At 37.0% G+C, this 14,235-nt stretch overlaps 2 protein-coding genes across 6 annotated transcripts in view; one reads left to right on the top strand and one right to left on the bottom strand.

Moving 5' to 3' along the window:
• TRAPPC13 (trafficking protein particle complex subunit 13) overlaps window positions 1–3,413 on the bottom strand; it is a 51,886-nt gene extending 48,473 nt beyond the window's left edge. For 2 of the 4 annotated variants that reach the window (XM_004465566.4, XM_004465567.5), the window contains exon 1: window positions 2,715–3,084. In XM_004465566.4, coding sequence (XP_004465623.1) covers window positions 2,715–2,760 — 46 coding nt within the window. In that variant the 5' untranslated portion in view covers window positions 2,761–3,084. Of the gene's footprint in view, window positions 1–2,714 lie in introns of all 4 variants that reach the window. The other 2 variants (XM_004465569.5, XM_004465568.3) reach the window with 2 other exon arrangements.
• Window positions 3,167–14,235, top strand: part of TRIM23 (tripartite motif containing 23) — a 52,210-nt gene continuing 41,141 nt past the window's right edge. Inside the window, exons 1-2 of one of the 2 annotated variants that reach the window (XM_058309325.2) lie at window positions 3,167–3,565; window positions 10,549–10,711. In XM_058309325.2, the coding sequence (XP_058165308.1) occupies window positions 3,485–3,565; window positions 10,549–10,711 (244 nt within the window). In that variant the 5' untranslated portion in view covers window positions 3,167–3,484. The remainder of the gene's footprint in view (window positions 3,566–10,548; window positions 10,712–14,235) is intronic. The other variant, XM_071208312.1, reaches the window with a different exon arrangement.

The following is a 14,235-nucleotide window of genomic DNA, read 5'->3' as shown; positions in this document are numbered from 1 at the left end:
GATATGGTTTAACTTTGCATTTTAACCAGACTAGGGACTGGTTTTGTGACAAAAGTGTCCTCTGGGGCACTTAAGCAGTATCAAGATCCTAGTACCATGGTTTCTTGAATTCTAATTTGGAATAGGAAATTGTACAAGATCCTTATTTTTTCTATTATAACATACAAGTCATCAAGTTGCCCCAAATTAAGTCATTGTTCGTAGATTCCAGCATACAGTACAAAGGCTTAAGAAAGGAGCCTTCTAGGGTGAGTTAGACTTCCTAACCTGGCCCCAAGATGCAAGAGCTGTAAATGCAAGATCTTTCATGTCTTAACTACTAAAAAAAATTTTTTTTTAAAAGAGGTGAATCCCTTCTCCTCAAAAGTCACTGGAGAATTACTTGATGAGGGTTCTACTGCTAGGGTACCAGTGGGGAACTCCTGTCATGATGTCACAATACTGATTTGACCACTGTTTCATTTTCAAGTTTCAAGTAGTAGCTAATAATCTTTTCATCTATTGTTAATATTCATTGGCATATTTTATGTCTCTCAAATTCATAAATTACTGATCCTTAAATCCACAAATTTTTAAAAATTAATAAATAGGTACCAGGGACTGAACCCAGGAACTCATACATGAGGAGTAGGCACTCAACCACTAGTTACACCCACATGCCACAACTTTTTTTTATATGTATCTAACCATATGTTACTGTATTCTTTCAAGAATTAATAACACTCATCTTTTTCTTGCCCCTTCTTTATGATTTCACATGGTTAGGATATGACATTGAGGATTCCTTTACTGTTGTTTCAACTTATTCAGTTGTATTTCAAGGAAACCTGTATTTGTGAGAGTTCCTTTGAAAGAAAAACTGTCTTTTCTAGACTAACAAAATATTGTCTCAATATTTTTCATTTTAAAATACACTGTAAAGTACAATGTAAACCATTATCCATGTGGTGCAGCAGTGCTCCAAAATGTATTCACCAAATGCAATGAATGTGCCACGATGATGAAAGAGGTTGTTGATGTGGGAGGAGTGGGGTGAGGGGGGTTGGGGCTATATGGGGACCTCATATTTTTTTAATGTAACATTAAAAAAAAAAAGACAAAAAAAAGGAAAAAATAATAAAATATACTGTAAAGTTAAATGCCTATTTAAATTAATGTATTGTTGGCATTCAAGATCAGTAAAATTAAAATTTGTGAACATTCTTAATTGACTAGACTAGGAAAATCGGGAAGAATGGTACCAAAGAGCTTTGATAAAGTTGAAACTATCAGTGAATTTAAAAGCACTCATTTCTCTAGACTGCTAGAATATTCTTTTCCAAGTATTTTCTCTTTCGGAAAATAAAAGAATAACAGAAAACTAAAAATTCCCAATGACAGTTAGCTTCAGTCTGTATCACTGGAATTAACTATTTTAAGGCTTCTAATTTGTACAAAAATCACACTTAGCAGCTAATAGAATTGCTCCAAATTCCCATCAAATTAGTCTTTAAGAGAATGATCTCTGGAAATGCAGTTTATTTAATTAGGAGGCAATATAACATCTTGGAAACCTGGAGGTAGCTTTTTGTTGAAATACTGCCTCCGTCACTTACTAGCTATGTGATCTTGATAAAGTTACTTAATGTATACTTTGTGAAAATAAAAGATAAAGAACATGACAATTAGTTCCTTTTCCTCTTTTCCCTTTTCTCTACCCATAACCCATTTCAGCCCAGATCATTTGCTCAGGAAAAGTTTACAGGTTCCATTACTATATTACTTAATATTGCAGAGCATCTTAGTCCCACAGTCAGAGACGTTCCTGTTTAACTCCAGCCATCAGTATATGAGTTATGTTACAAATGGAGCTGGTGAGATTCTGGAATGTTTGATGACTACATCGTAACAGGGGAATGCCTGTTATGGTCTCGAATTCAAACGTCTATTGATCATTTCTGTAGCTCAATCCAAGAAGATACTGGTATCCACGTATTAAGAGCAACCAAAAAATAAAAAGTGCATTTGTGATAGTAAAAAAACAAATAAAGCTGAAACACTTCAAATAAAAGGTGTTCAGAAAACAAGGAATTCCAGGAAAAAACTGACCTGCTGTTTTCTTCCTAAATAATGACCCAATTAAATCATTAAACTTTCTCAAAATTGTTTTTCCGTGTACAGAAAACGAAAGTTGACATAAGATTTTGGACATATTTCCCCTGTACACGATATTTCTAAGTAAACTGCAGTAAGCTTTAACAAACCTCGGTTATAAGTTGTACTACAACGTATTTCTAAATCCTTGGCACTGCTGTCACGTAATACTACATTAATTTTACTGATGAAACCGAAGCCTGGTAACTTGGTCAGTGCCGCATGAAGAGACCTGAGAGAAAGAAAAACCTCTTTCGAAGCCCTCTGTAAATCATTCTGGTTCTCGGGTAGCTCACCGATAGAGTCGGTACGTCAGCTTCTACGGTTAAATTCTGTCTGGTGATTGCAGGGGTACTTATCAGGGAGTGATGTCCCAGGTATCCATACCGTTCTAGAGGGTGATTCTCGAACTTAAAGAGCGTGCTCTGTGCCACGGGACAGAGTAAGAGGCGAGCCCTGAAGCTGTTTTAAGAAGGGCGAGGCCTACATCCCAGAGGCCAAGTCTATATTATGGCAAAGGCTTCGAGAACCAGAGAAGGGAGAAAAAAGTAAAACAGAATAAGGGGTTCGTAACAGTTTACCTTTCAGCGCCAAGAGATGCTCCTGCTTGGGGGGATTTACTTCCATCTTGACCGACACTTGAGATCCACCGCCTATGGGAGCTGAGGAGGTTCAGCCTGGACCGGAAGAAAACAGGAAAGCGCGCGTTCGGGAAGACAGACTGTCCAACACTTCCAACAGCTTCTCTGCCAATGGTGCCTTAAGTTCTCCTCCTAAAGTCCTTTAGGGATCCAACAGTTTCTTTTCACTAAAGCCATTCCTTGTCTCTTAGATGTCTATACATAAAATACTTTCTCTATGTCCCAGCTACCTAAGCACATCACGACTTAAAACATTCGTCCTTAACATGGCCTCCCACACGCCAACTACTACGGGGATAAAATTTGCGATGAGCGGCATGCTGGGATTTGAAGTTTATACAATACCGCATTGCATGTAGGGGAATGTAGTTCCTACGGCCGGTTTAGCATTTGGGAGGAGAGATCATTTTAAAAAGCAGGAGTTTCACTCCCACACTTTACTTCCGTTTTCCCCTTTTTCTTGACTTTGTTTCTTCTAGCAGGTGCAGATTCCTTAATATCAGCAAAAAATAACGAAGCGCTTGGCCGGTTGGCCGCGTAGACAAACATAGCCGCGGGCGGGTAGGAAGGGAACCGGAAGAGCCCACGGAGTGGCGCGCGTACTGCGCCGGGGCGCCAGCGGCGTTCGCCGACGCTTCTGGGAGGTGGCTCTACTCCGCCACCTAGTTAAAGTCGGTGAAGGCTCCTTTGGCTGCTCGGCTTCTCCCGGGATGGCTGCCCTGGTTGTAAACAAGGCTGGAGCTGGTCTAGACAGTGGCCGTCAGGGCCCCCGGGGGACGGCCGTGGTGAAGGTGAGCGACCTTGCGTGCTCTGTTCTCCACCATTGGCCATCCTTTCTGTGAGTTCATCGGAAGACCTGGTGGTATCGCCGTAGCCCAGGCTTCGATGGGAGCGATACGAGGCCTCGGGGCCCCTCTTGGCTTTTACAAGCCTTGAGCTCCTCTCTGCGACCTCTGCTCCGCTGGCGTAAAGTTGCCTGGTGTCCTGCTCGTGCCAGCTCCGTGCTTGGTATCGCCGGTGGCAACGTTTGTGAAGAGAAGCTTGGGAGCCTATGGGAGTGACCTGAGGCGGTCTTTCCCAACTGCTTTTAGTTCAGCTCAACAGGCATTAATTAGCTTATTTTTAAAAATTAACTTGCGCTGTTATTGCGAGGTACTGTTAGGTGTTTTAGGTTACTATCTATTTATGAAGTACATGTTAATCCCCCCTTTTACAGATGAGGATATAGGATAAGTGACTGTGTGGCAGAGCCGGGGACATCTATTATTAGTTGAACTGCCCCCTTCATTCTCGGTAATACAGTCCCTCAATTCTTGTGAAATCTTCAATTGGCAGCATAGCTGAGCATTAACGCCAGAGTTTACGAATTACCGTATGCCCGAAATTTAAGGTTCTAGTATGTATAAATGCTCCAAAATGCATTTGTTAAAAAATGCATTTGTTAAAAAATCAGTTGAAATACATGAAACTCATTTTTCCCTTCTGCTATATATGTGGAAAGATCTGGAAGGGAGACCTGATTTCAGTGGCTATTAGAAGGACCATCAAGAACATCTGAAATCTGAGAGTTGGTAATTCTCATCCCTGGCCGAGTATTAGAATCACTGAGGAGTTTTTTAAACAGCTATTGATGCAACCTTTCTCCCCCAATTCTAATTCAGTTAATATCATTCTGAGGTGATTTTAATTGCAACCAGGGTTGAAAACCACTGGGCCAGGTAATATCTGAAATTCTTTTAAGATCTGGAGTGATACCTGTGATTTTTCACCTAACGTTTTTATGTGATAGTAAATGATACATTTCTGAACACAATTTAGCATTAATCAGTATCAGTGGTTGATGACCATCTAATCTTTATTTACTAATGAAGTTATTCTGAAGGTTCACAGCATATCTGAGATGTTGTATTATTTTACTAGATATGCTTAATGGTTGAGATTTTATTTATTGTGCATTTTCTAAGAGAATACCTGCAGATTATGTTGTGAGTTAACTTGAAGCTTAAGAATTTTTTTTTCTGTGTGGGAATGGGTATCATTGCTCTATTTTTGTTACACTGTTTGTATTCTAAGAGCAAAAGTATGTAACATTGAAGCAGGTGTAGCTCACTGTTTGAACGCCTGTTTTCCATGTATGAGGTCTTAGGTTCAATCCCAGGTACCTCCTTTAAAAAAAAAAAAGTATATCACAACTTGTTCCTTTTGATTGCTACATTTAAAATGTATCTGTGCTATGCACCAAGAGAGTCCTTTTTGGCAAGATGGCAACCTCTAATCTATTTTCTGTCTCTATGAGTTTGCTTATCCTAGATATTTCTTGTAAGTGAATTATATAATCTTTGTCCTTTTGTGTCTGGCTTGTTTTACTCAACACAATGCTTTCAAGGTATTTCCATGTTATAGCATGTTACAGAACTTCATTTCTTTTTTGTGGCTGCATACTATTCTGCTGTGCATATATGCCATGTTTATCCATTCATCTGTTGATGACACTAGGGTTGTTTCCACCTTTTTGCTATTGTGAATAATGCTGCTATGGTCCCTGCTTTCAATTTTGAAGCCCTGGTTTCAATTGTTTTGGGTATATTTGTAGGGGTGGAATTGTGGATCATCTGCTAATTATATGTTTACGTTTTGGAGGAACCACCAATCTTTGCCACAGAGAACCACTGTACAATCCTACCAACAAGTTACAAGAGTTCTACTTCCTCTGTATCCTCGCCAGCTCTTATTTTCTGATTAAGTAATAGCCATCCTAATTTGTGTTAAGAGGTAGCTCCTGGTGTTGATTTGCCTTTCACTGTTGCCTAATGATGCTGAGCACCTTTTTATGTGCTTACTGGCCATTTGTGTATCTTCTTTGGAGAAATGTCTATTCAAATCCTTTGCTCATATTTTAATTGGGTTGTTTGTCTTTTTGTTGTTGATTTTTAGCAGCAGATATGTGAATGGCTATCTTTTTACTTTTTTTATAATGTCTTGATGCACATAAGGCTTTGTTGTATTTTTTTTTGAACTTTATTTCAGTGTCAAAACACAAAACAGACAAGAGGCAGCTCAACAAATTATGGAAGCATCACTTCAAAAAATCCTGTACAGGCACATCTATCTTATTTAATCCTAAAAACAAACTCAGTTCTTTCTCCAGTGTTATGAAAGATGAATAAATGAGAACAGATTAGTTAAATGACATGAGCAAGGTTTCCTTGTTAATGAAGAAAATAAAAAAATGCTTGACAATTTTCACTTCTCAAGATTAAATCCCATATTTATTTTTTTACCTTTAGCATTGATATAGTACCTTCTTTGCCTTTGCTACAAAAATATTACATTATTATTGTTAACTGTAGTCTATCTGTTAATGTTACTTATATTTTTCACATGTATTAACTTATTCTTAACATTTTATAATAGAGGAACATTCTTGTATTTGTATTACTAACCACAATCCTTATCTACCACTGAAGTCATTATATTGAACAATTCCTAGATTATCTACTTTCAGTTAACAAACATTAACCTCCCTAGACTACCCCGTTCAGCCATGATCACATTTATAAATCAGCAGTGTTCATTATGCTCATTATAATGTGTTACCATCAACACTATTTCTACATGTTTATAATCAACCTTATTAAACATTCTACATACATTCAGTATCAGCTCCTCCTTCTCAACCTGTATTCTGTCTCCTACTAACCACAACAAAGTTACTGTGAGTAATAGATGACTTCAGCAACGTGACAGGATATAAGATTAATATGCAAAATCAATGTGCAAGCTGAGGAGAACATCAGGAAAAAGAATTCCATTTATAATAGCAACTAAAAATTAAATATTTAGGAATTAACTTAACCAAGGGATCTGTATTCAGAAAACTATAAAATATTGCTAAGAGAAACCCTAAGTAGAAGACCTAAATAAATGGAAGGATACTGTGTTCATGGATTGTAAGACTAAATATCATTAAGATGTCAATTCCACCAAAACTGATTTATAGATTCAACACAATCCCAATAAAAATTTCAACAGTCCATTTTGGAGAATTGGAAAAACTAATTATCTTTTTCTTTTTAAAAATATTTTTAAAAAGAACGAATTGGAGGAGTCACTTCCTGAAGTTTTAAAGCATCTTACTTAGCGACAGTGGTAATACTGACTTAAAGATAGATTGACCAAGCAAATTGAATAGAAAGTTCAGAAATAGACCCTCACATCTAGCACATAAAGTTTTCATTTTTATGAAGTATGGTTTACTTTTTGGTTGATGGTGTACATGTTTTTGGTGTCGTGTCTAAAAAATCATTGTCAGATCCAAGATTTTGAAAGTTTTCCCACGTTTTCTTCTAAAATTTTTATGGGTTTTCTCTTATATGTAATATGGCTTCTTGCTTAATAAACAAGTTGACAATGACAAGATCAAAACCAAGATAGAAAAATGAAATCATTTATATTAAAAAAAGAATCCCATAAAGTTTCTTTTCATTAGTGAGCCTTCATAGTACTTTTAAAATCAGGGGTCAGAGATTGAACCCAGGACCTTGTATGTAGGAAGCGGGCGCACAACCGCTGTGCTACATCATCATCTTTGCATTGGTTTTATTTGTTTTGCTTGTTATTTTGTTTTGCTTTTGTTTTCAGGAGGCTCTGGGAACCGAACCCAGGACCTCCCATGTGGGAAGCAGGTGCTCAAGTGCTTGAGCCACATTGCTCCCCTCTTAAGTACTCTTAATACCTGGTCTGTTTTATTAAAATTTTTATTTTCATATTGGTAGCCTCTTTGGCATGTTTGTAAAGATTATTAATTTATAAAATTAATAGTTTTGTTTTTCTCTCTAAGACTTAATTTCTTGTGCTTTTAGCCATAATTATTATTTATAGAAACTGAAGAAGGGATTTTTTGCTGTTGATACAAAATAGTCTAGTAATCTTATTTTTGGTTTACGAAGCAGTGGAATTTTACTGGTGTTTTTTGAAAAAACTACAGTAGCAACATGAGTAAGTTTTTTTTAATCCTGTGTATTGATGGGGTCAGAGATACAAGATATGAATTAACTATGAATGAACTAAGTGAAATTTTAATTTGCTCCTTTTGAGTTTATTGTAATAGACAAGGTTAATTTATTGTAGTATCACAATTACAAAAATATTTATAAAACATGTTGCAATTATTTTATAATACCTAACTGTTGTGAATATCTCTTCTGTATTTTATTGAATTTGAATGAGGATAGATATTTAAGTAAAATTTTTTCCTCTCTTTTCTAAATGTAGGATAAGTTGAAGTGTGTATATATGCACAATATATATAATTTTATGGATAGCCTTTTCCCAGCTACTCATTTCCTTTCCTCATATGGAACCAGTGTTTCCTGTGTATCCTTCCAGAAGATTTAAAAGTATTTATGCTCTCTTACCCTGACTTGGCTCAATATATTCTATATATTGTTTTTCACTTTGCTTTGTTCATGTGGAAATTGTTCTGTATGTGTACATAAAGAATTTCCTAACTCTTTCTCATTAAGCTGCATAGTTATATCCATATACATTTACTTTGTTTCTATTTTTTTGCTAATACAGTGTTGTAAGGAATAACCTATAGAGGTTCTTCACAAGTGTGATGTATTTGGAGATAAATTCCTGAAGTGAAAATACTGAACTATTTAAACTTCTGATGTATATTGCCAAATGGCCTTCCATAGAGACTGTATCAGTCAATACATATTTCACAGCAACCAGCAATGTGATTGTTTGCTTCCCCACACCTTCACCAACACAAGGTGTTATCTACCTTGTTTATCTAATTTGAAAAAAGGTGTCTTGGTGTAGCTTTAGCTTGCAATTCTTTTATGAACAGTGAGGTTCAACATCTTTCCATATATTTAAAGAGCTGTTCTCATTTCCTTTTTTTAGACTGTGTTTACATTTAGGCTTCTTTTGAACCATACAGAGATGCAAGGCAACTATGAATTATTAGTTTACAGTGGAAGACTTTTTTTTTTAAAAGATTTATTTATTTATTTAATTAATTCCCCCCCCTCCCCTGGTTGTCTGTTCTTGGTGTCTATTTGCTGCGTCTTGTTTCTTTGTCCACTTCTGTTGTGGTCAGCGGCACAGGAAGTGTGGGCGGCGCCATTCCTGGGCAGGCTGCACTTTCTTTTCACGCTGGGCGGCGCACTCCTTGTGGGTGGGGCTCCCCCACGCGGGGGACACCCTTGCGTGGCAAGGCACTCCTTGCGGGCATCAGCGCTGCACATGGCCAGCTCCACACGGGTCGAGGAGGCCCGGGGTTTGAACCGCGGACCTCCCATATGGTAGACGGACGCCCTAACCACTGGGCCAAAGTCCGTTTCCCTACAGTGGAAGACTTTTGATTTCAAGCACTAAGGCCAAGTTAATTACAGAGTTAAGTTTACAGTTTTAATGGATTTAGTCTGGCTTTTCTTTTTTCTTTTCTGTTCTGTTTTTTGTTCTCCGTGTGTTGTAGGTAGAAAGCCAAACTGTTTTTAAATTTTTATTTTGTGGGACTTTATTTATGTAGGCATATATTAGGTGCTTGGTATTTAGATTACTAAGACCGTGTTCTTGGGGGCTTTTGGTCTAGCAGGGAAAAACAGACTGTAAAGGCATTAAAGTATTTGGAATATTATATTTATCCTGGTTCATGGGGACCTGAAGAATAGAGTGGTTATTTTGGTTTGGTCTATGGGTAGACCTGAGTGATAAGGTTATTTAGAAATTTGTTGGTGTGTTAAAAGTAAAAAAGGATCCAGCAGGAAAATGTCTTTTTAGCTAATTCCTCAGGATTAGCATAAAGAAAGAGGCATGAAATGGTTTGTCATGTTCTGGGAACTACAAGCTGTTTGATATACTTGGAGCACATGGCTGAAGGGCTTGGCAATAAAGCAGGAGGGCAGTCAGGCCAGATTGTAGCAGATTTTAAATGCCAGTCACAGGAGTTTGGGATATGATTGATTGGTTCAGTTTGGTTATTTTAAAAAAATTAATTAAAATTGTGAAATACTTTAGATCTATTTAGAAATAAAAGTACCAAAACTTGTACATTGCTATAATATTCTTGAGTATAAAACAAACTCATGGGGCCTAAATCAGAATATGTTACTTCTTATAGCCATTTTTTTGACAGACTAAGTGGTCGGCAAGTCATTTGCCTGAAATTGGAAGTAATAAAACAAAATATTTTCTAACCTAGGGCATATTTTATTACTAAAGAACAAGGAACTGAAATTTAAGCAAAAGTTGATTGCTTTCTTGTCATTACATTATATGATGTGAACAGATTCTAGAAGATACTTGAGAATTGTAGTCTTTTCTTAACAAGTTCTTTATCATTTAAAGGGTAAAATTTCCTGCCAGCACAAATTTCAAATTCTTTTAGCCCATATTAATAGCATCTTACTGGGGGGATAAGATATTTGCAGGGAAATTGCTTAAGAACCCAGCTTGGATAGAATTATATATTGGTGCTACATATTCAAATGTAAAGAGTCAAGTCATCATTTTCAAAGAGTAAAGATAATGCTAATTTGTAACATTATACCTTTTAAGGAGATTTCACTATTATATAATTTTGGCAGGGGCTATCAGATGGAACAACTGAAAAGTGATTTAAGGTTGTACAGCCTAGACTTTCTTTTTCATGGATGAATAATTTGTCTAACAAAATTGATTCAATATTTTATCTCTATTTTTTTACCTGAAAATGTACACTTTAAAATCATTTAAAGGCATATATTCCCTTTCCAAATTTCAGGTGCTGGAGTGTGGAGTTTGTGAAGATGTCTTTTCTTTACAAGGAGACAAAGTCCCTCGCCTTCTGCTTTGTGGCCACACAGTCTGTCATGACTGTCTTACCCGCCTGCCTCTTCATGGAAGAGCAATCCGTTGCCCATTTGATAGACAAGTGACAGACCTAGGTAGGAAAATATGTATGTATGCATTTAAGTTTTAAAATTGGTGTTATAATACGAGAATGTCAGTGAAACAGGTTTTCCACTTGATTTGTAAAATATAATTCCAAGGAGGTTTCAGAAAGCCTGGATTTCTATTAAGGTCAGTAGTCTTATAAATGGAAACTAGACCAATCTTGGTTACTAATTTTATTTCATCTTCTGAGATTTTTATATTTAGTACTTATATATGAAGAGCTTTAAGACACCTGAGGAAAACATACTTCCCTTATTCAAAGAAATAATTTTTATCACAAAGTAAATAATTTGCCTGAAGCCATTAATCCGATAAAATGTTTTCTTATAAATGAATAAGCCAATATTGAAAATATAGATAAGTAAATTTGAGTCTCAAAATATTTTTATTTACTGATTTGAGAAATAGAAGTATTTGTAGCTTGTGATAGCCATCCTTTATTTTCTCTTATTATAAGAATTTATAAAGATCTTGTGGATTTTTTCAATTTCCTGAGTTCTTTTTTTATTTTTTTATTTATCCACGCCCTCCCCCCTTGTTTTTTGCATTCGCTCTCAGTTCTCTGTGTCCACTTGCTTTCTGTGTCTGCTTGTCTTCTCTTTAGGAGGCATTGAGAACTGAACCTGGGTAGAAGAGAGGCACTTAATCATCTGAGCCACCTCAGCTTTCTGATTTGTTGTCTCTCTCATTGTCTTTCCTCTTTGTGCCTCTTTCGTTGTATCATCTTGTTGCGTCAGCTCGCTACACGTGCCCACCACACCAGCTCGCCTTCTCCAGGAGGCGCTGGGAACCAATCCCAGGACCTCCCATGTGGTAGTCAGAAGCCCAATTGCTTGCGCCACATCCACTTTCCTCCTGAGTACTTTTAAATCTTTGTTTTATATTTTTCAAAATCAGTTATTACCCTTGGATACCAGACTTAGAAATAATATTAACATTTGAACAATTATTTTACAAACAAGCTGTAAAAGTTTACTTTTCGATAAGGGAATTTCTCTAAAATAAATATTTTCAGTTGCTGTTTTTTCTCCAGTCAGTTGTACTATTTATTTATCTATTTATTAATTAGTTTTAAAGATTTATTTCTCCCCCTCCCTCCATTGTCTGTTCTCTGTGTCCATTCACTGTGTGTTCTTCTGTGTCTGCTTGTATTCTCATTAGGCGACTCTGGGATCCGATCCTGGGACCTTCCAGAGTGGGAGAGAGGCGATCATTCTCTTGTGCCACCTCAGCTCCCTGTTCTGCTACATCTCTTATTACCTCTCCCCTGTGTCTCTTTTTGTTGTGTCATCTTGCTGCATCAGCTCTTCATGTTGGCTGGCACTCCTGTGTTGGCGACACTCCACATGGGCCTGTTTGCTTTGTGGGCCAGCTTGCCTTCACCAGGAGGCCCTGGGTACTGAATCCTGGACCTCCTATATCATAGATGGGAACCCAATTGCTTGAACCACATCTACTTCCCACTATTTATTTTAAGACTCTATATATTCATACTATATATATGTCAAATGGAACACATTCAAAATAATTTATCCACTAAAACAAGGAAGCAAGAGTATTAGAAAGCTTTAAAATACTAAGAAACATGGTTTTAAAATGTTTCATATACAGAAACTAAAGTATTTCTTAAGGTTTTGGTAGTCTTTGAAGTAAGTAGTACGATCATTTTGACAAACAGCTAGTGTGGGACACTGATAGCATTATTGTGAATAACATTATAACTTGCTATTTTTTATTTGTCTCCCCTCCCCCCACCCCCGCCCCAGTTGTCTGTTCTCTGTGTCCGTTTTGCTGGGTGTTGTTCTTTTTGTTCACTTCTATTGTCGTCAGTGGCACAGGAATCTGTATTTCTTTTTGTTGCATCATCTTGATGTGTCAGCTCTCCCTGTGTGCGGTGCCATTCTTGGGCAGGCTGCACTTTCTGTCGCACTGGGCGGCTCTCCTTATGGGGTGCACTCCTTGCGCGTGGGTCTTCCCTACGCGGGGTGCACCCCTGCATGGCAGGGCACTCCTTGTGCGCATCAGCACTGTGTGTGGGCCAGCTCCATACGGGTCAAGGAGGCCCGGGGTTTGAACCGCGGACCTCCCATGTGGTAGCTGGACGCCCTATCCACTGGGCCAAGTCTGCTTCCCTATAACTTGCTATTAGCCATGAAGGATGGATATCTATCTTTGTAAGATATATATATATCTTGTAATATATATATATATCATAGTATCTCCTTTGTGTAAAATTATACTTACAGAAATGCTAACGTTTTGCAAGTGGAGGATAAACCCTTTCTTCCACTGTATTGAAGGACACTGTACCTTCTCTATATATTAATGCCACAGTATGGGTTGTTACCACCCTCAACTTTTAATTAAACTAGACATTTATGATGGGCATAGTTAATCATATCCTAGGTTGAAATCAAACATAACTGCTATCACATCAAGTTTAAGTCAAACAAACAACTATGCATGTGGATATAGATTGTAATTATTATAGCTTATAGTTAGATTTTTACTGTGATTCCAACCTGTGGAATATGTGAGTGATCCTTGATTTAGTTTGACATTTTTTAAAAAAAAAATCTTGTTTTTAATTTTATTGTATATATATAATATGTATTGTAGAAAATTGGAAGATAAAATATAAAGAAGGAAAAAAAAATTATTTGTAATTCTTCCTTCAAGAGAAGAAAGCCACCCTTAATGTGAAAAGTTATAATCAGATTTCCTCTCTAGTTTAAGAAGAATATTAGTAGTTATTTTTGGTTGTAGTCCTATTCACCGATATTTCAGTTTTCCTTTCTGTCTACATGGTTTGATAACACTTTTCTGTCCTCTTTAGTAGGTAAGGCTATGTGATTTCCTTAAACCAGTTCCAGACAGAAGCTGTTATAAAAAAGGTTTATGGTAAATTTCCTTAGGCCCCTTTTCCCTGCTACAGTGACTTGAAATGGTCTAGGTGAATGGAGGCTAAGTGGTCTGTGTCTCTGACAATGGCAGTTGAGAGTAGAGAGTTTACTTCTTCCCCATCATGCTGAGATGTTGCATGAGCAAAAGTTAAGTCTTTGTTGTTTTAAGCCACTCAGATTTTATAGTTGTTTTGACAATTAGAGAATGATATACTAGGCAATAGATAGATACTGTCTAAATACTGCTGGGAGTTTATGTGTTTATTTAATGACAATATTTGGAAAATTATCAAGACCTTTTAAATATAGGCCTTATTTGCTATACCTCTTTACCTTTGTAAAAATGGAGTAGAAAGAACTCAGCTTGTTGTATGACATGTGAAAAATTAAAACATTTGAGAAAGACTTGTGGAGTGGCAAGGCTTACTTTGAGGGCTGCATGAAGGTACTTCAGAAAGGAGGCATAGAAGTCAAAGAGGAGGATAAAGACATTTAGCCTAGCTTGAAATTGTTTTGGAGAACCACAACAAGAAATGGTTTCTTCTTTTAGAAAAGAGGGGCCAAGAGGAAGGGGAACCTTGTAGCCAGTGTTCCCATCATTCTTTTAAAAT

This window comes from Dasypus novemcinctus, chromosome 2 (genome assembly GCF_030445035.2).
Source record: "Dasypus novemcinctus isolate mDasNov1 chromosome 2, mDasNov1.1.hap2, whole genome shotgun sequence".
NCBI lineage: Eukaryota > Metazoa > Chordata > Mammalia > Cingulata > Dasypodidae > Dasypus > Dasypus novemcinctus.
This window is presented reverse-complemented; position numbering and strand designations above follow the sequence as displayed.